The 21,268-nt window shown below is 35.5% G+C and overlaps 1 protein-coding gene across 1 annotated transcript in view; it reads right to left on the reverse strand.

Annotated features, from left to right (window-relative positions):
• The window catches only part of RAB11FIP2 (RAB11 family interacting protein 2), a 32,268-nt gene that overhangs the window by 5,847 nt on the left and 5,153 nt on the right, over positions 1-21,268 (reverse strand). Inside the window, exons 2-4 of the mRNA XM_071446427.1 lie at positions 14,723-15,165; positions 13,581-14,040; positions 2,301-2,346 (exon numbers count right to left, since the gene is read on the reverse strand). Coding sequence (XP_071302528.1) covers positions 2,301-2,346; positions 13,581-14,040; positions 14,723-15,165 — 949 coding nt within the window. The remainder of the gene's footprint in view (positions 1-2,300; positions 2,347-13,580; positions 14,041-14,722; positions 15,166-21,268) is intronic.

Here is a 21,268-nt window from a genome sequence, read left to right on the forward strand (position 1 = left end):
TGGATGCATATTCAGTATTTTAAACATACCAAGTTAAGGGATTGTAAGTAATCAGTAACCGCCACTTTATTAAATGGCTAACCTGATGAAATTTATAAATTGGTTAGCAGTCCATTTTCAACAAGTATAGAAGAGAAAGTAACTTCACTTTGTGGTCATATTCTTAGCACAATTTCTTCTACAAGAAGGAAGTAAAACTTTCTCTATTAAATTTTATTCTCTTTACTAAATTTTTCTACACACTAGAAAAAACACCATTAAAACTTATATGCCTGAAATATAGGGTTTGCCTAATTTTCTGATTTGGCAAAGGAACAGGAATTAAGATGCAATGATGACTTTAATTATGCAATCAAGTTTACTGGAAAGTTGTGTGTAATATATATGCCTTAAAGATGTTTTATCATGCACATGCTCCATATATGTCTTAATTATGCAAGAAAATTCTAGCAGAAGTATGCTAGCAATTAGAAATTAATATTGTTATAATTAAGATTTGGTATGTTCAGCTTGAGCCAGTAGGTAATATTTAAGGGACACTTATTTCTTTACAAAAATAGACACCACAGTTTTAATGCATAAGAATAATCTTATAATGAATTATCTAAGGGGAAAAAAAAGGTTCTAAACAAGACATGCAAAGAATGATTGTCTCAGCTACAAAACCCTGTTGGGGTACATGCTGCCAGCCACAGGAAAGGACAGATAAAACAGCTAAAACGAAGGCCTGGCAATCCCTGATCATCTCCTCATTGTTCTAATGAGGAATTCTGCTCTGGGAATGTCATCTAAGCTACTTTCACATCTTTTGTCCTACTTACTTCATCTTCCTTTCAGTTCTTAATTAGGCCTTAAAGAGCTCATGCTGCCCTTTCAACTGGCTACTGCTCCCATTTAAACGCTGCTTTCAGAGACAGGTGTTGGCATCAGAGGAGAAGACATACAAACATAATTACTAAATAATATGCACAAGGAAGAGATGGAATAACTTGGTGAGGGCTAATATTACAGAATCTAATAATAAATTACTTCAAACACCTTAGAAAGCAATCCTGAATATTTAAAAGGAAATTCAAATGGTTTCATTCAAAACTCTGGTTGAGATAGACTTTCTTCCCCACCTAATTTGTATTTTGCATTAAATGAGCACCACCTCATAATCCTATAACAGACATTTAGGGTGGCTGGTATTCCAAAAGAAAAATCATCAAGGATTTCTTTTATCACCTTTAAATCCTTTAAATAAAACAATTCACATCTTATTTCTTAAAAGAATTAAACCGATGCTTTTACCAGCAATAAATTACATGATTTGCAGTAGTACATTTGCAAGCACATAGAAACTGTAATTATGGTTACTTTACAGACAATGGCTGCTAAGTTAAATCAATTTTTTGATGTCTCTCTTTGTCAGAGATTAAGTAACTGCCTGGTAGAATTCAGTTTACTATCTGATCAAAGGCAGACTTCAAATACTCTGACATCTCCCACCAGCTACTTACATTATAAAAACTTGGGCATTTACAATAACATCAAATGTTATTACAAATCATTTACATAAACCAGCAGAAAACAAACAGTACAAAGTCATATTTGCTTGTGAAACTTGTTTTCTATATATTTTAGAGATTGAAAACAAACCCACTTTTAAAGATGTCATCTATTCACAGAACAAATTCTAGTAAGACCACATTTTCCTTCAAACAAAGACACTTTCCAGGCAATCTGTGGATTATTTTTTGTTTTTTCTTAGTACACAATTTATTCTCAGTACTTTTAGAAACAAGAGCATTTTGAATACCTTCTAGCATTTATATTTTTTCGTGTTTTCATCCGTTCATTTATTATGTGTATTATTAATCCTACCATTTATCAGGTAATAATTTTAATTTTGATCTGCCTTCTAAAGACTGTTCTCAAGTCTCTGATTATAGTGATGGTAAGCTCCAGTCTGGTCAATTAATAAATCACTGCCTAATGCAGAGTTCCTCACCTGACCATTACTTCTCTAGAGTCATCTAAACCACTCCTAAATTCAGGTTTTGTGCAAAGAACTAAATATTTCCTTTTTCAGCATGTCATAGCTAAACCCCATCCTGAGTGCAAAACTCTTCTTTATTTCCAAATTTACATTAAGCCTGTGCTTTTCTACTTAGGTTTTCTGGATAAGTCAAAAAATAACCAAAAAAACCTCAACATTTCCATATAAGAGGTTAAAAAAGAACAAAAGCTTATAAGCTTATACAAGTATCAATTAACTGGCATTTACTGATGGCTTTCCATAACATTTCATAACTCACCGTTTTTTTCCTGAGATCCTCAGAGCCAGAAGGATTCACATTAAAACTGTGGGGAAAAAACCACACCAAACAAATATTAGCAGGGCACACTTGTTTGTCCAAAACATCTGCCAGAACACACACCTACAAAGTATTTAATATGGTTAGACACACACCTACAAAGTATTTAATATGGTTTATTTTCTTGATTTGTTAAACTTAGGAAAATAAAACATCAGAAATTAAAGGAAATTTGAATATATTCTTTGTTCACAATTCTTGTATTTTTCATATTCTTTTTGTCATCAAATTTGAATAACTAATTAAGAAATGCAAGAAAGGCAATTATGGATTTGGCTTCCTTATCTCTCCTCTTATCTCAAGACTTAGCTTGAGCTTCTAAGCATGGAGTGCTACTTTAAATGAAATATCCTAGAAAGAGGTTCCTGGGATGAGATTGATAAAAACTAACAACCAAACCCTACAGACTAACTCATATTCCCAGCTTTCATGGCAACTCCTAAAGGACAAAGTTCCTGAAGAAATTCCAGTGAGATCACCAGCTTAGGGCTAAAAAGCCATCTTCTGTCAGCTACATTTATTTTGTACTTAAAACTGAGTAAATAATCTATTATTTTATAAACCTAGTGATTATTGTGCATATCCAGAAAGAAAAGCTCTTTCATAATGTTGTTGATACTGATAAAAACAGCCACTGTCTAAATGTCAGGCTTAAGAAACTATCCACACAGACTGGTGTAATTATTAGCAAGTATCTTCAAAAATCAGTGATGCTGTGTTCTTATGTACTTGCTACAGCAGGTTTGGAGAGAAAACATTCTCTCCAAAAAATGTGTTCAAAATCTGGATATGGCTCACAAATATTATTTACTTGGTAGCACCACAGCAGGCACATTCTCTCACAACACAGAATCTGTTTTGTTAGACTGCATGTGCAGGCTTTGAGAGTGATGTGTGACTGAGAGCTACAAAAACATATATATATATTTTTTTTTTAATTGTGAAGATTTTTTGTATTAGGGAACATGTATTTTATGACTGCTCACCACTCTGTTATCTGAATTTATAAACCACATATTTCATGGTGTAAAAGTGGAAGGGCAAAAAATTTATGAACTAAAAATACATCTAAAAAAAATTTTATATAAATTTGTGAACTAAAATACGTAAAATATATATATTATATATATATTTATATAAATTTAGGAACTAAAAATACATCTAAAAAATATATATATATATATAAATTTGTGAAATAAAATACGTACTATATATATTTTTTACATATATATATATATAAATTTATGAACTAAAAATACATAAAATATAAATGAAGGTATTTTTCTGTAAATAATATTTTTTTAATTTATTTTTTTTTAAGTGTGGACACAATTTTTAATTTCCAAAAGCAGGCTCACACAGAAATCCTGTAAACCATCAGAGGGTATTTGACTGGATTAGAGGAACAGTCCCAAGCAGACACCCAGAGGTGCCATTAAGCCTAATTCCCATTCCACCTGTGTGTCACAGTGATCCCCAGCAGTCTGCCCCGTTTGCTGAGAGCCCTTTTGAGCGAGGAGCCTTTTTCACGGGGCATTGTGTGCCCAGCCAAAGGCAGGGTCCCTCCCTCCCAGCCTCCTTTCAGCCCCACTCTGATGTGTCAAACACATGATGAACTCGCTCCATTCATGGCTGCCTTCCGTGATCCCAGCACAAAAAAAATGAGTTAACTGAACTGGATCGAATTAGCTTGGTGAAAACCAAGAATGTCTCTATTTAACGAAGTGTGGCGTTAATTTGGGATATCTTTCTTTTGGGACTGTTTCCTCATGTTAGACAAGATATAGAATAATGCAGCCTGACTGCTCAACTGGGGGGCTTTCTGAAAGGTTAAAAAAGCAGGATCTTTCACTGCCTTGAATGACTTTTTAGTTTCTGTGAAATAAGTTCTGGGACTGTTTTTCGTAGTGGTAGCTTAAAATGAAAGCAGCAGTTCTGACTATGAGAAGCTGCATTTCAAAATTAGAACTATAAATCACTGGCAATATGGACTAGTTGTTTGGGGTTTTTTTTTAAGCAGTAAAAAACCTGCAATAATTTCTGCAAAATTGTGGACATCATAACTGCAATTTCAAAAGAGAACATCTGCGTATTTTGCAAGAAGAAATTTGAATACACTTGCAAAAAAAAAAAATGAAAAGCTATTAAAATATTCCCCAATAAAAATCCAAATGCTATGAGGGCTCTTACTCATACTTTAAGGAGATTCATAGAAAATATACTGCTTCTCAAGGAAGCAGCAGGTGCTGAGATTGCATATAATAACATTTTTCTAAATTGAGGTGTCTGCTAAGTAAGGTGGGAGCTCGTCAGCCTTGCTGAGCCCTGCAGTTTTCTGCCAGTGCTGCAGCCCGAGGTGAGTGTGAGAAGATGCAGATTCCCACCACTGCACCCCTATTTCACTGTCTGAGGGGCAGGTAACACCTCAAAAGAACATCCTATAAAATTAGGAATGCAAACAGTTGGTGGAATTGTCTTTTTGGTGTACTGAAGTTCACGAAAGCATTTATTTTTTAATTTAAATTTCATCACAATAATAGACCCCTAAAGTTACCACCTCACTCAATTACTGGCAATAATTATATAAAACAGGCCTCTAGGACTGCAGCCCATGCTGTACAAGAAGCACAAGCTTCCTTTAAGCAGCCTAAAAGCATTCTGAAATTGTTGATCTGAACAGTTATAAAAAATAACATTGTTTTGAAATCATTGATCTGAACAATTATAAAAAATAACATTGTTTTCTGCTGTGTTACACTCACAGTTCATAGTGATAGTATTAATTATAAACCAGTCTCTGGGGTTTTTTCCCAGAGTTCGATAAATTGGCAGGGAACTCCTGCTATGGAAGAAGTTCCCATGTTCACTGATTGGGAAAAAAAATATCTTTTTTGGATTTTTGTAAGGTTTTTTTGAGTGAGGCTTACTATGAACAGTGATTGTGAAAAACTGGCACTGTGGGATTCGATAATTATTGTTTGTCAATTATACCCAAACAAAATTTGCTCAGTTTGCAAGTAAAAAAGATATTTCTTTTCTAACAAATGGACTTTTCATGTGCCTTCAGGTGATGCCTCATACTAATTTATAAGTTTGCCTCTTACCAGTAATAAATTTTCATTCTCTCAGATCACCTTCAAGGAACTACTAACAGGGAGGTAAATCCTTCCAGCACAGATTAAAAATCAGCTGCAGTAGCATCATGGAAGTGACACTGAGCCCCCAACTCACACATCCCCCCTATCCTTCTCTAGGCAGAACAACTTCTCCAACCCAGCACAATTATTCCTGTCCCCCATTTCACTCAGCTGGGAATTCAATTGGTGTCCTTGACAGTTACTTTATATAACAGACATTTTTACCAGATTAAATCATATCCATTATTTTATTGTTCCATATTATTTTACAGCTTTGGATATAACTTTCTTTTTACATTTTTCTTAAATAGTAAAGTTTGTTTGAATTTCTGGGGTTTTATCGGCTAAGATTTCAATTTTAGCTCATCTGAGCTGAGAACCCTTTTCTACTGTCCTGCTCCTGAGGGGAGAAAGTGATGAGAAATAAAAATAATATAAACAAATAATGGAGACAGACATACTGCAGGGCTGATTCTGTAGAGTGGTCTGGGTTGCTATTTCATAGTCATAGCAAACGTTATTTTGTACTTTACTGTTATTTTCTCTGTTTAAAAACATTTCATTAGAACTAATTGAAACTTTTTTTTAAATAATATTTTTTATGGTAATTAAATACTTCCATTGCATGTTGATAATTTACAGTTTGTAAAGGAAGAATATGGTGGAGTTGAGTTCAGGAGATGTCACAAGCTCAGGTTTATGACTGCACCTTACAACTTTGTCTATTGAAATTTAACAGTAGTTAAAAATTCAAACATCAGGTCTAGGGGCTGCATAAATATTCTGAATGCCTAGAGATTAAAACAATCTTCATCAAATCTTTCCTATAACTGATTTAAACATTTTAGTGGCATTTAGTCTGACAACATAATGAATGGGAATCGACTCCTAAATTTGCTCCATGGAAAGTGTATTTTCTTAAGGACCAAAAGCTTTTTACTTACTTTTTGCTATTCCTATTAGTTACATGATAGTAGTAACTAATCTAATAGTAGTGTATACTATTAGAAATTAAAATTAGGATATTTAAATTAATCATTACTATTCAAAGTATTAAAATTTATGTTAACTTAACATTCTGTAAAACATCTATTATACCAATGAGCTAAGTATGAGCTTTCTGTTTCTTTCTGCACACAGGTAATTAGAAAAGCTCTGCCATATTCATTTTTCACTAGAGTTGAAATTCCTATTCCTATCCTACTTCTTGATCTTTGGACTGATTCTGACTACAGTGCTAATGATTTTTTCTTTGGATTCTCACAACATATATCAAAATCTTGAAATATTAGGATGCCATTTAGGTTATTACTATTGCACAAGGAAATAAAAAAAGAAAACCAAAACCAAAAGAAATGAATAAAATCAGATACAGTTAATGAAATTCAGAAACTTAGCCTTCCATAGAAAATCAGCCTGCTGTGTCTGGCAATGCAGAGCTCACTTTATATTCTGAGAAGGAATGACTGTCTTGTCTGGCAGCTAAACAAGTACAGAAAAAGCATATTACCATCTATTTTGCAATTAGATGCTGGGGAACAACACTTAAGACACTTCACTGTATAAATTGCTCTGCTGTCAAGCCATGTCCTGTGGCCTTTTGGAGCTTGGGTAACCCCAGGAGGACACAAAAAGAGGATCAGGTTTTGTGGCTCTCACTACCTTTTCTTGATTAGTTAGCATTCTAAGTATATAAATATTTCTCCTTCTACTAGGAGTTGTGCTACAGCAAATAAGTTTTTTTCTCAAGAGACCACTAAAGAACTGTTAGACTAAAAGTTGTGCCAGGATCTCCACTGGAAGACCCTATTATTAGAGATCTCTAAGTCAACAACAAACAAATCAAACAATCCTAAAATTATATTTTACACTGAAACTTACAGATCCATTTTTGAATTATTAAAAAAGTAGAACTAATCCTTAGTTCTTATAATGAAACAGAAAAAAAAAAACCTGCTTTGCTTTTACATAGTTTTGGCATTTATTAATAAAGAAACAATAGAACAAATTATTCTTTTTTAAAATGAAATAGAACAGGCAGTACATTCTCCCTTGGGAAAGATAATATGCCTCATGCATCCTCTCAAAAAAAGATTTCACATGCCCTAATGTGCACCAAGAGACATTGAAAGCTTGAAAAAATCTTGTCATGCAGCCAGCAGGATGAACTTTCCTAAGAGTATTCCTAAAAGAGTCAACTCATTAGGAGTGACTGATTGCTGGTGAGGAGTCTGCAAAAGTCAAGATTAATACCAAGTATTTCTACAATATCCCTCAAAGAGTTGATTGCTCCAGCCTACCTTACTCATGTCCCAAATGCTGTGACCACTGCTTTGTAGGAGCTTTGCAAAAGATTGCATTATTCTCTTATCACATGCAGTGATCTTTTAAATCAGATGATAACAGTCCTGGCAGGACAGACTAAGAATCTCTGCAGGACTTCTGCTGGTTTTGTAATTTCTCCTTGCCTCTCATGTACCATCAATGTATTTCTCTTGTTGAAATAATGTTCCACTGACAGCTTTACCACACTGAATTAGTCTAGAGTACAATTAAAGCACTGTCATAGTCCACCAATAAATACTCTACCTAGACTGGAGATCACAGGTGACTAAAGTCTAGTCAAATTTCAGTAGAGAACTGAAAAAAAATTATTCAAGAAAAGCAATACTAAAGTACACTGTTCTTAAAATAAGACATGCTAACACTGACAGAGGAAACAAAATTTTGAAAATACCATAGTTCATCTGATGTCATTTTTTTAATAACCAAGAAATAAATGTGCTAAAATGTCTTAACAGACCTTATTGCTTTAGCAAGCACAACAATACCTAGAGAGCAACATTTCTGAAAAAGGCATGTGAAAAGCAGAGTGCATTGCATTGTACACTGAATTTCCTATTTGGCAGAGAAGTACACAGCCACTACAATCCTTTGCTCTCATCAGGCAACTTTTGGGGTTCATTCCAATGGAGCTGTTGCCAGTAACTCTAAAAGACTGAAACCCTTTAACAGTGACTTTGATGATGCTGAAGTTATTGCTCTAATAACTCACCCTCACTGTGGTTTGGGATAACAGGTTTTACTTTACAACTTCAGCTCACTCGAGATTGGCACCTGCTCTGCTGGCACAGCTCAAGTGAGAAGCAGGAACCCAGAGGAACACAAGGATGTTGCAAAAGCTTCTTTAACCACCTGACCATCACACATTCAAAATATTAATGTTGCTGAAATGTAGCAGACATCAGCTGTTCTTCAGACTTAACAATTTAATGTGATCCAAGCACATCGCTGTTATCAAAAGCCTCCTGTTTTCATGGCACCTCACTTGTTTTTTAACAAATCTAATAATGGCCATATCAAAATGCAGAGCCATTGCTTATTTCAAACATTGCCTCCATTGGGGAAAAAAAAAAACTGCAGTCCTTGATTTGTTTGGAACATGTGACATTGAGGAGACAGGCAGCTCTAACAGCCACTGTGATGAAGGTGGGAGAGAGGCTGAAGAAAATCACCACATTCAGAAACTACAAGCAGAAAGATGCAAAAGAGTTGAAGGATTGGGTTGCTCCTTTTTTTCTTTTTGAGCTACAAATTTAAAAAACTGCTGAAGCAGTAAGAAAATACAGAAAAAATTAAGTAGTATTTTCATAATTTATGCTCCAATTCACCAGTGATTAATATCACAAATATGAGCATTATGTGTAATTGTTACAGTGAATCCTAGCATGTCACAAGTTCCTTTCTCCTCCACTATTCCATCTTCCACATTGCTAAGAATGTAACATAATTATTGCCAGAACTTGAGATAAAGTGTAATCTTTATGTAGACAAAAGCTTTATCTTCTTTTCTGTGAAGTATAACAGTGGTTAGGTCAAGGAAATGCTGCTTTAGAAGGGTTTTTTTTAATGCCTCTCTCTTGTATACATATATGTGTATATACAGACACAGACATTATTTGTGTATGTGTATATATATATAATGTTTAGCAGAAAGCTCCCAAACACCAATCCAGTTTCCCAGATCTGGAATTTGATCTGACTAGTAACAACCTGTCAGCTTTAAATATTGGACTATTTGTCTCCCTGTGTCCAGTGCCTGAGATCTTGTTAATTACCTAAACTCCCTTTCTGTAGGTCTTGTTAATTACCCGTCTCCTGTCTCAGAGGACCTTGTTAATAACTTGTACAATCTCTCTAAAAAGGTCCTAATAACACATTAAAATTAAAGATGCTTTTCTTTTAGCACTTGTCAAGTGGTGTAAATTGAGAAATTTTCACATCAGTTTATTAGCCTGTAGTGTAGTGTCGTGTATTTTCCTAAACAAAAACAATTTCAGAAAAACGATGCACAGGCTTTGGTTATGGCACAAAACAATCTTTGTTTTCCAGGAGCACCCTCAGTTTCTTTAACTGTGTTCAACACAAAAGCCACGTGGCTTCTGACTGCAAATTAACCTCCAGAGAGCCACAATAGCAGTAATTGTAAGAATGAGTGCAATTTAAGGCAATATTGGGTAAAAGTTTCAAAACAGTGCATTAAGAAGTACAAAACCAAAATCATTATTGGTAAATGCTGGCTAAGAGCACTAGACATTGTTTACTTAAAAATTCCTCATTGGCTATACGATACAAAACCTCTGGAACTAACAGATTTTGTAGTATTTGCAAAACCAGCATTTTTTGTTTCACTATGAGACTCCTGCATTTTTAAATTGTCAAGAAATCAGGTCATAAATATCTATACTATTCCTAGAACAGACAATGGAAACCCCAATCTTAACACTTATGTAACTCTGCTATATCATATCTGTAAAAACACTTTAAAATTACTCATTTATCCACTCAGCATTTGCAGGAGGCAAAGTATCATCCCTATTTTACAGATTTAGTCAAAACCAGGGAACAACTTTGCCAGATCAGGGATTAATAGAAATTAGGGGTCCATATTTTGTGATTTCCTGTCAATAAGTATTATATACAAACTAAATAGGTATTTGTTTTGCTTCTCCAAAATACTTCTAAAACCTTCTTGAAACAACAATAATAAATAATAGCAATTAAAAAAATTCATATAATCCTGGCATACTTGCTTTTGGAAAAAAAAAAATCCTAGAAGTGCTGCTGAACCACTTGTATAATTCCTGGATCAGCAGCTGAGCAACACGTGGAAGATAGACTTATCTTCATTTGTTTAATTAGTAAGTAGGAGTAATTAGTGACAGAGCATTTAGCCAGGCAGCTCAGCACTGCAGGATGGGCTGGTGAAGGGCTATTCAGCAGCTCACCCAGCTGATGCCATGAGCTGTGTCCTCCACATTGTTACTGCTCACTCAACATTGCCAACCACAATTAATAGGAATGGACTTAAGCCTGACCCAAGGTTCACCAAAGTCACTGAAAAGCTTCCCCCTGAGGTTTCAGATGTGGCTTCACCAGCACTGAGAACGTGACAGTCACACCACAAACAGGAAGGAGCTGGGTTTGGTGGGTTTTTTTTGAGGGAGGGATGCTATGGGCTGGGTTTTTTCCCTTCCACTTTTCTCTAGGTCCAGCCTGGTCCCACAGACTGGGTGTTTTATGGCTCCAGTGTGCTCCTGGAATACATCCTCCAGTGGGATTTCATCTGCTCAGGATGTTCCATCACCCAAACCAAGGCTTAGCAAAGTGGGGTTAAGTGGGAGATCCACCTGCAAAGCAAACACCTGGTCCACAAGAGAACACTAATTTTGGACACACCTTAATAAAAATGTACTGCCTGGTTTACTTGCACAAATGGGATTCATCCAAAAGATCTTAACAGCACATTGAGTAAATAAGAAACAACCCAAAGACTAAATTCCCTTTCTACACTTTCTGCATACTGAATTTGTTACCCAGCCTCATTTATTTTGGGCACATATTCATACAAATTCTTTCTTCAGTATCACTAGTTCAAAAAATTTAAAAATGGATTCCATCCGAGAAATCCTCCACAGATAAAAGGTAAACTTAAACTGTAAACTTATTAAATATGCACATTTTGTATTAGTTTCTACTTCAAAAGAAAATAATTCTATAAGATACATTTGGAAGAAAGTAAACTAAGTCTAAAAGCTTCACACAGAACATCATAATAGAACATATAAAAAACAAGAGCTTCTAACTTAACTTAGTGCGTGCTAGACATTATGCCATAATAGCTGTTTCACAAAAAAGGTCAGAATGTTTACTGTTTTGGCTGTTTGAAAATAAAATAATATCTATTTGTCTTATCAAAAGTTTATGTTTACATAAAAGTCAAGAACCAGTAAAAGGGACTCTCAAACAAAGACAGAAACAAATGACTACAGTCCTTCTGAATGGGAACTGTGATGAGCTTTTTAATTACAAAACAAAGAAAACAAGTCCATCGTGATTACCATTAAGTTTTATATTTATCAAGATCTGCTGCATTCAAGAACTTCAAAAGATTTCACTAGTTATATCTAGCATCTGCCTGAATACAGTGTTTCATTAAAAAAAAAATGCTATGCAATTTTAATTGTTATTTGAATTATTTCTCTTTAAAGGAACTTACCAAAACAGAAGTTTACCTTCTGACAAACCAAGCTACAACCTAACCTTAAGCTAATCCAGAGAAATACTTCATTAAACAAAAAATATTCTAAGATTGTGTATAAACATGTCATTTAAGACACTAGGAACTGACTGGACTCATGGAAGGCTCTAAGCAGATAATTTGTTGAGGTCAGATGAGCTTCTAGCAACAACTTCTTTTCTAAGGCAGTTCCATTTCATTTCAGTTCCCTAATTCACATCCATGATTAGCTTTGTTAAGAAAATAATTCTAAGTTTAAATCAGGAGTGCATGCATTCTAACTCATGTAGAAAACTGAGCTGGAACACAATAAGATCCCTCTCTTCTAAGAGAACAAGACAACAAAAACCTTTTTTTTTTAACAGAGAAACTACTCGTCATTAATTAAGGAATTAATACACAGGAAAAGGTGAATTTTCTAGAACTATGTTTTCCATTTAAAACAGTGATTGATTTTACAGCCTTCGGATTCCAGTTTGAAGCATTTTAGTTTCAAATGCATTTTCTACCAAATTTAAGTCATTACACAGAAATGACTGATTACCTTGAAAAAGCAAGGACTGCTAATTCCTGTCATTTATATACAAAACAAAAAAGAATGCAAAGGAATGAAAGTTAATTACCTTCTTAAACATTTATCTATTGTGAACAGTATATGTGGGTGGCAGTGTACATAAATATATATATATGTATTTATGCATGTATAAAGAGAGACAGGCAGCCAAGATTATCTTTCTCACTAGCATACAGAACCCTGGAAGGAAACTAAAAGTGAGTTACACTTTTTCTAAAAGAAAACAAGTAAAGCATTGATAGACAAATAAAGATTAGAATGGATTATTTAAATCAAAGTTTTTTATCATCCCTGTAACTTAATTCATTCTGCTCAAGACATAAACTGCTGCCTTGTGCAACACTTTCAATGCACAGAACTCAGCAAAGCTGCAGTGAGCAAAATGAATTCAAGTGAGATAAGAGTTCATGTGGGTGCTCCCATTTAGAAACAGAATGTTCTTTAATTCTTGTACTCTAACATAGGAACCTAAATACTCCTTTGTTTCCCCCCCCCCCCAAATAGTGACATCCACAGGATTTCTTTTCACTAATCCTATTTGCACACCACTCTTATTCAGTCAGTTTCCTCTTCCCCTTCCACTTGAAACCTTTCCCTCTCAAAAGCTGACTTAGGGCAATGTAATAGATTAGCAATGAATGTTCAGGTAAAGCAGGAGACTTGAGGGAGAGCCCATTCTAAAACACAAACAAGGTCTTCCACAAACACAAGCACCCAAAAACCTTCACAGCACATATTAGCAATAAAGAAGTCACTTCAAAACAAAGCAGGAAACGATCAAATTACATAAAAAGTTTGTAACATACTTAGAAACAGAAAAGCACTGATATAAACATGTATAAAGCACGACGATTGTGTTCCTCAATACTCCACATTTTCATTTATATAACATGTTCAAGATATCAGATTGAAATACAGCAAAAACCTACCTTGAAGATGGCAACATGCTCGTAGGCTTGAAGTTTGCCATAAACGGATTAGTGGAATCATAATCAAAACTCTCCTGATGAGCTTCCCCAAACGCACTCGGTGATTTCAAGTCACTAGAACTCTCTGATCCCCCATTGCTAAGTTTATCTGACCTCTTGCTATCTTTTTTTCCAGTCACTCTTTCAAAAAGACTAACTTTCTCTTTTTTCTCTTTTTTAATTTCTTTTCTGATCTCGACAGGTTTGGAGAACAGACTTATGTTTTGATCCCACGTTGCTGGGCTTTCTTCAAATGGATTCTTCTGTCTTGGCAGTGTAGCAAATTTTTGGGGTAACGAAGCACTCACATTAAATGGGTCATTTTGTGCTTCAAGTGCAGTTTCATCAACTGTGCTGTCAAGTTGGCTCATTTTAGAAGTATCAACACTTAATGTCCTTCTGTGTGGAGATTTTAGACTCCCTGCAAACAATCTGTCATTAGTATATTATCAATGAGACACTATATCACAGTTTATGACATGCAGAAAACCCATTTTAGCTTAGATCTAGAAGCTTTGCAATTGAGCCTCAGTTCAAAACACTGGTGATTAACTAAGCTATTAAAAAAAAAAAAAAACAGCTGTGGCCTTGATTTCATGTTTCAGAAATGTTTATGGATAGGCACCACAGGAAATTTTTGCTTCCTACATGAAAATGAATTTCCACACAGAAGACAGCTATGACTGGTGTGCCATTCCAGAGACAATAGCATGATGTTGCATAATAACTTTGAGCAATTCAAAGTATTTTCAGTTCTTTGTATAAATCAGGTTTAAAATTTGGTGATAGTTTTTGACTTTTTAATTAGACTTATTTCTCACAAGATGCTATTTTGCCTAGAGTCCCCTCTGGAATGCAATATACTCTCAGATGAGGACATAATAAGAGACAATGCTAAACTGTCATAGATCATGAGCGATGCAAGTTATTTCTTATGCTCAGAAACAGCAATCATGAGTTGCCAGAAATTAAAGAAAGCATAAAAAATAGGCCAGCAGTACTTAACATTTTGGCCTTGTAAGTGCTTCATAAACTAAAGCAAGAGATTCTCAATGCTCTAAGAGCAGTGAGCTGTAATTGCAATGGTCAGGAGTGTTACTTACCCCCTTCATCAACAGAACCAAAGGACTCCAGCTGGCGCCTGAAAAGATGGGTGTAGCCAACAGTGCTGGCTTTCATCTTCTCTGAGGAGACGTGGGGTCCTGTCAGGTCTGACATGGAGTGAGCTGAGGACAGCCTCTGAGGGCCCAAGAGGAAAGGTTTTTTTGGTTTTGATTTCATTTGCACCTCACCACTACACACCTCTAGATTTGCATCAGGTGTGTGAGTACTTGGGATGATTGCAGAGGATGTGTCTGAAAACGTCCCATCGTTTTTCCGACCCTTCATTTTGTCTTTTAGTTTAGCAAATGGGGATTTGGTTTTGTCCTTCATTGACAAATCAAACATACTTGCTGTCATGTTATTCCTCATAAACTGAATATTGACATTGATTTCTCCTCTGTCTTTTGTTCTCTTCCCTTGTCTGGATTCTAGGGGAAACCACCTTGAAGGAGAAAAAGAGCAAATTAAGTTGTGTTTTTCTATCATTACACTCCCGTTAGTTGGTTAATGCATCTGATTAGAACAATTTAAAGTATGAAAATCCAAATCCTGTATCAAAGATTCAACCATTCCTGCACTGAAAATCTTTGTTTATATTTGTTTTCAAAGACAACTTCTTTGCTTATATTTGTTTTCAGCAAAAAAATTATTCGTTTATATTTGTTTCAAAACTAAATAACCAAGAAAGAGAAGCTCTTTGCAGTGATCACCTGTCTCAAAATCAAAATCAACTTTGGAAGCTGACAAAACATCACCAAAGTTAAGGGCTTCCATCTGCTTATGAAGGAGAATTTGTACTTAATTATAAATACAGATACACTTTATTTTTTTTAATAGTCTTCAAGTGTCCTTTATTTAGCAGTGATGTATATTAATGTATTCTATGTGGCAACTACATGATCTAGTAACCTTTTCTCCTTGGATTTTTCCCAGGTTTACACACTAGCAAACATTTTCCCCTCTTTCCTTCCTTCTAAGCACTGGTAAAGATTTATGACAACTGCAGCAATGCTGGCTAAGAAATATCTGAGAGCCCTGAACAGTCAGCCACCATTTCAATTCTGCAACTGCCTCCCCTCTGGATGCTGACAGAAACTCCACAGGCACAACTGAGCACGTAGGTGTATCCAACAGCATCCTCTCTTCTGCAGGTCAGCAGCAGGATTAACTTCAGAAATATTTCCTTTGGAACCATGACATAAATCCCCAGTCCTTGAAAAGAGATCAAAGGTGTGATCATCTGTTTCAAAAAGCCAAGTGTGCTTCTTTGCCAGGTCCAGCAAAAGCTTTATCATTATCCAAGTGTCTTATTCCTTCCCTATTGTGCTCCATTGTCCCATGGAAGCATCTGCACAATTATGGCTCAATCTTCCCTCCACAGCTTCACCTACATGAATGACCAACACACAATCCCTTCTTCACAACCATCACCAAGAGCCTTTCCCTATTTCAAAAGGTCACAAGGGCATATTTCAGATCCACCAGCTCCAAAGAAGTGCTCTAAACCCATTTTCAGGAGAAATCCATGCACACAGACTCACAACAGTGCCTTACCACCAGTAACTTTTGAATTGGAGAGACTAAGAAATTAAATTGTCTGTTAACACAGATATAAAATGGATTATACAGTTATACATACATTATTCAATGCTGCCAAATATAGGAAAAAAAAACAGGTCAGGAAAGGAGAAAAATAGCCCTCAATTTATTTTCAGATTTCATAAATATATTTTAAAGGTGACAGCTGTAATCAAGTTTTCAGGCAGAGATTACATGTTTTGAGTTGAGAAAATAATTCCAAAAGTGACACACCAAAGACATAACAAAAGGATAAGGAGTATTATTATGCCTTTTTTTTTAATGTTGCTTTGTGATATTCACAAGATTTTATACTTCATACTAAAGCAAAATAATGAATCAGACCTCCTCTGTTCTCACAATGGACAATATAAATCCAGACCAGTAGGCCCAGAAGCTCAAACCAGGTGAAGGATAATTAAATCTTTAGGAAAATAGCTTTTCTTCTGTTGTGACGCAACTTCATTTATGTACTTTAAATGAAATACAAAACCTGGAATATGTGTCTGAAGAAGATGGATTGTTTTTCCTTTTAGTTAATAATGCTTCAATTCTTTGGTAACTGATTCCAGAAACACTTTAAGTCATCAATAGAGTTGTTACAGAAAACAAAAACAGAACCAAAAGTCAATTGTCTGTGTGCTACATAACATGGCAAAAACTGGAAGACAAGATAGCCTACTTTCATTAAAACTCTCCTTAAAAGAAAATATGTTCACATATTCCCTTAAAAAAATAGAAACAGTACCCAGCCATAGTGAGCAAGCCTTGCTCAGACAGCTCCTGGGCAGATTAAAAACCCCAAACAAAAACCATCCTGCAAATGAGAAAGTCCTCCCACAGCTCCTCAGCCACACACTAAATATACACACCAGCACAAATAAGGCTCATGAGTGGTTTAAGAAGTGTAGGAGGGAGAAAGGACTTCACTTTTTGACATTCAAATTTAATATCTCAGCCTACACTGTAACAAAACATTCCCTTTTTCCCTCTCCTCACAGGGTTCAAACATTGATACTCTATCTCTGATAAAACTGGTGAATTTTTCTATGTTTCTGCTTCTGAATGACCAAAATCTTAAATTTACCAATGACACTTAACTTGTTTTAGAACAAGTACAAGACATAAATTCTTAATGTTTTGCTATGGGGAAGAAGGTATTTTATTTTAAAAAATTATTTAACAATTATTGGTGTTCTTACCACCAATCAACAATGCTGTGTCATTACCAGCACTCACCTGCTAAGGGCAAATGAACTATTTTGACATTTGCCTCTTCTTAAAGAGAAGCCCACAACTAACACCTTGCCTTCATAGCTTCTACATTTCTTTTCAAAGCGTATCTTGAAGAATTTGACATTAAAAGTTAGTTCAGATGGGAAAACAAAGAAACTCTCCTTTCCCTAGGAAGACAACAGCAGGTCCTGCTGGAACCAGGTTCAACACTGCTACTGATTCCAACAGAATTTAATCATAAACTCTTTTACTCCAGCAAAATTCCTCTGGTCTTCAATGGAATTTCTATTTGAATAATGATTGCTGGATCAAATCTTTGTATGAAAGACAGATATTTAATTTTCATAGGCATTTCAAGAAGGTTTCTTTGTTACCTTGGAGAGTTTATCTTGTTTCACTTATAATGAAGGTTCCATATGCTTCAGCTCATAACAAGACAATATGAGAAGCAGACTCAAATCATGATTTTCCTCAAAATTCAAAGGCAACTAATTACTTTTTTAAACAGATGAGAACAAATGCAGGCAATGCATTTATGTGGAGCTGCACATGAACGAGCAACTAAGACCATAAATGTTTCTTATTAGAATCTGTTTCGACAACACATGGGCGTGAGCAGCAAATAGAAAAAACAGCTCTGTAGAGGAGAGAAAAAAGAATGGGGAAATGAAGTCCACTGTTTTCAGATAACAACATTTGGGTCCTAAAACACTAAATTCCACTATACTACTGCCAATTTAAAAAATTGAAATGTATTATAAAAGCCAATAAAACTTGCTATTTTGGTTTTGTTTACAGTACTTTTAGCCACAATAAATGCTCCATTTGTCAGGCTGCCATAAGCTTATTCTATAGAAAGCCTGTACAAAGTAGGAAAATAGCCAATAACATACATGAACAAAACATGGTGGCTTTTATGAGAGCAGATGCCCTTTTACTTAATAACCAAATATTACATCCAGTCTTGCAGACAGTCTTTATTTAAACAGACCTTGTACAAAGTCTGGCAAATTTTCCCAACTTCAAAGGAAGCCCTATTGCCTTTGGAATCACATTCATTCTTCTTGCTCTCACCTTCAAATGTTCTCTAGGGCAATGTCCTCCATACACCCTCTAATTTCAACTTTTTTCCCGATGGCTTCCATCAGAACAACCCTTGCTTCTTTCTCTCATCTGTTTTTCAGGGCTTTGTCTGTCTTGCACAGGTTTCTGTTAATTTTTACTTTTAAGTATTCTATAAATTGCCCCTCTGCATGCTGACAATTTTCTTGAATGTGCAAAGAGAAGCTCAACGTGCAAGGCTAAATAGGAAAAATCCTGCTGACCAGGCAGCCCTAGGAAGCTAAACCCCTATGTGAAGCAGCATGCCTTCTTTCTACCCATGACAAGATTAGTTTATTGTGGGGTGGAAAAAGCAAACTAGGGGTGGAAAAAGCAAGCTCTCCTAACTTGAGCAGCCTTACCTGTAATGAACCCTCACCTTGGGGAAGACAGACAGGCAGGGTGAAGGAAAAAACTGAAATAAGCTACTACAAAAGAGCAAGTTACAAAACCCTGGCCTGTCTATTTAATTTAAATAGTTAGTGATCTATAGACTTTCAGCTGGTTTTTTCCTTACCTTTTCTGATTTTATCTGTCCTCCAAATCTGCCTCAGAATCTGACACTTCCAAGTGTTATCCCTCTCTCTCCTTTGAAGAAGCATCACTCGGCCTGTTCTGCTCACCATGGAACAGTGAGCAGGATGGGCTGACAGCAAAGTTAAGAAAAAGCACTACCTAATTTCAATTACATTTTAATTATATACTTTGACAGCCTCCCAAACCACTGGGTAACTTATCTACCAGTTTCAACAGGAATTAAGTGTTCCAGCCAGCACATTCATCCTGTGCAAACGATCTCCCAACTCTGTCTTCTGGACAGTGCCAAAGATGGAAAGTGTTGAAGGAATTTACCCATCTTTCTCCTTCTTAAATACACCCCTCTCTACCTTCACTCTACCAGTAATTATCTGTTGAGCTGATCTAGTTTTGCTTTGCTGAAAAACCCAAAGAATTTTACAAAATCTTTATTTCAATTTACAAATTACTGAAGAAATTTTGCAAAAAGCCACATAATCATCACAGCATCCACCAAGGCTTCTGACCTTGATTTTACAGGCAAAAATCAGCACCCTGATCTGCTACACTTTTAATTTTCTATACAAGCAGATACTTCTAAATTTACCCCTATAAAAGACCATCAGAATCTCAATGATAGAACATGTCCATCAGCTGTCACAAAAACAAAACTGATGATTATTGTTAAGATAGATACACTGAAGATACTTGTTCCACAAAAGCCCACTAACAAAATGTCCACAGCTAATTGATAAAAAACAACATCCAAAGCCCAGAACTGTCTGACATTTTCATTTAGCAGAGTATGCACTTTGAAAAATGCAGAAGTATGTTTTGTGATAAATCATTCTGATACCATACTGAGAGGCTGCCCCAAAAGTCAGCAAGTAGGAAAAATTAAGGCAAGGGGCTGAGCACAGACTGCATTGGGTATGAAGGGAAATTAAGAAGAAAACAAATTATTTATTAAAATAAGTGATGACACTCACAAAGATGAATACTCTTACTTTCTGGAAGCCAACTGAAATGATATTGAAAGAAGTTTAAAATAAATACTACAGAGTGACATTATAACACCACAAAACATATGGGAACTGACAGCTATCACAACACCCGCACTATGGGGTTTGCTAACATCAACTGGAATCAAAGTCATTAAAGTGGTCTTAGTTTACTTATTATTTTGGCTAAAGACTATGTGTGAATACTTCTGTGTTAGAAACAAACTAACTGAAGGTATGAGAATTAAAGCCAGTTATTTGAGTTGAGTATGTGTGCACAGAAAATGGAGAAGCATTTCATTACAGATGGCACTTAGACTCTGACTCAGAGTTATGACTTATTGAGAGGATGTGCATGGATTTTGTTGTCAAAATGTAAATGCTAGGAATATTATTAAATAATTTGAAAATATCACTCCATAATGAAAAATTTGAAAATATCAGTCCATAAAGCTACAGCTGGGCAAAACTTTGTTTTCTCCCATAACCATCTTTCTCTTTTGTTCCTCACTACTGACATCCCTTATTTTCTTTTTTCATTTAATGAGTGGTACCACAAGACAACCCATACAGAATCTCCAGGCTGCTCTTTATTTCTGTGCCTTTAACAAATTTCTAAGTTACTACTCTTCCCACTTTTGCCTTGAGTGGAACAAGATTTTTCTCTTGCTTTAACCACAATAAAGACATTTTCTGTTACACCCTGCCATTTCCACTACTATTGAAGCTCATCCCTTCATTTTTCTTGTTTAAACTAAATTTAAGACTAAACATGAGTAAATAATAGTGTGCTATGTTTTGTAGAAGTATTATTAAAATGGTTGCCACTCATTAACAAGCACTGAGCCCATATATTATCTATTTACTAGTTGTCTGCTTGTTCATAATTCCAGATGTATTTGAAGCCTCCCTCTTGCTTATGCTGCTACAGATGAGAGAGAGGACAGAGCAGAGGCAGTTGAAGAGGGAGTTTATATCCAAGACAGAAGCTGCCAAGAAAGAATTCACATTAATTTGGAAAAAGTCACTCCATTTGCATATCTTCCAGGAAGCTCAGCAGCACTAAAGGCAGTGCCTACCACACAGGGGTACTGATCATGGTCAGCCATGAGT

The sequence above is a fragment of the Agelaius tricolor genome, unplaced genomic scaffold (assembly GCF_023055355.1).
Source record: "Agelaius tricolor isolate 1412-34295 unplaced genomic scaffold, bAgeTri1.0.p SCAF_22, whole genome shotgun sequence".
Lineage (NCBI taxonomy): Eukaryota > Metazoa > Chordata > Aves > Passeriformes > Icteridae > Agelaius > Agelaius tricolor.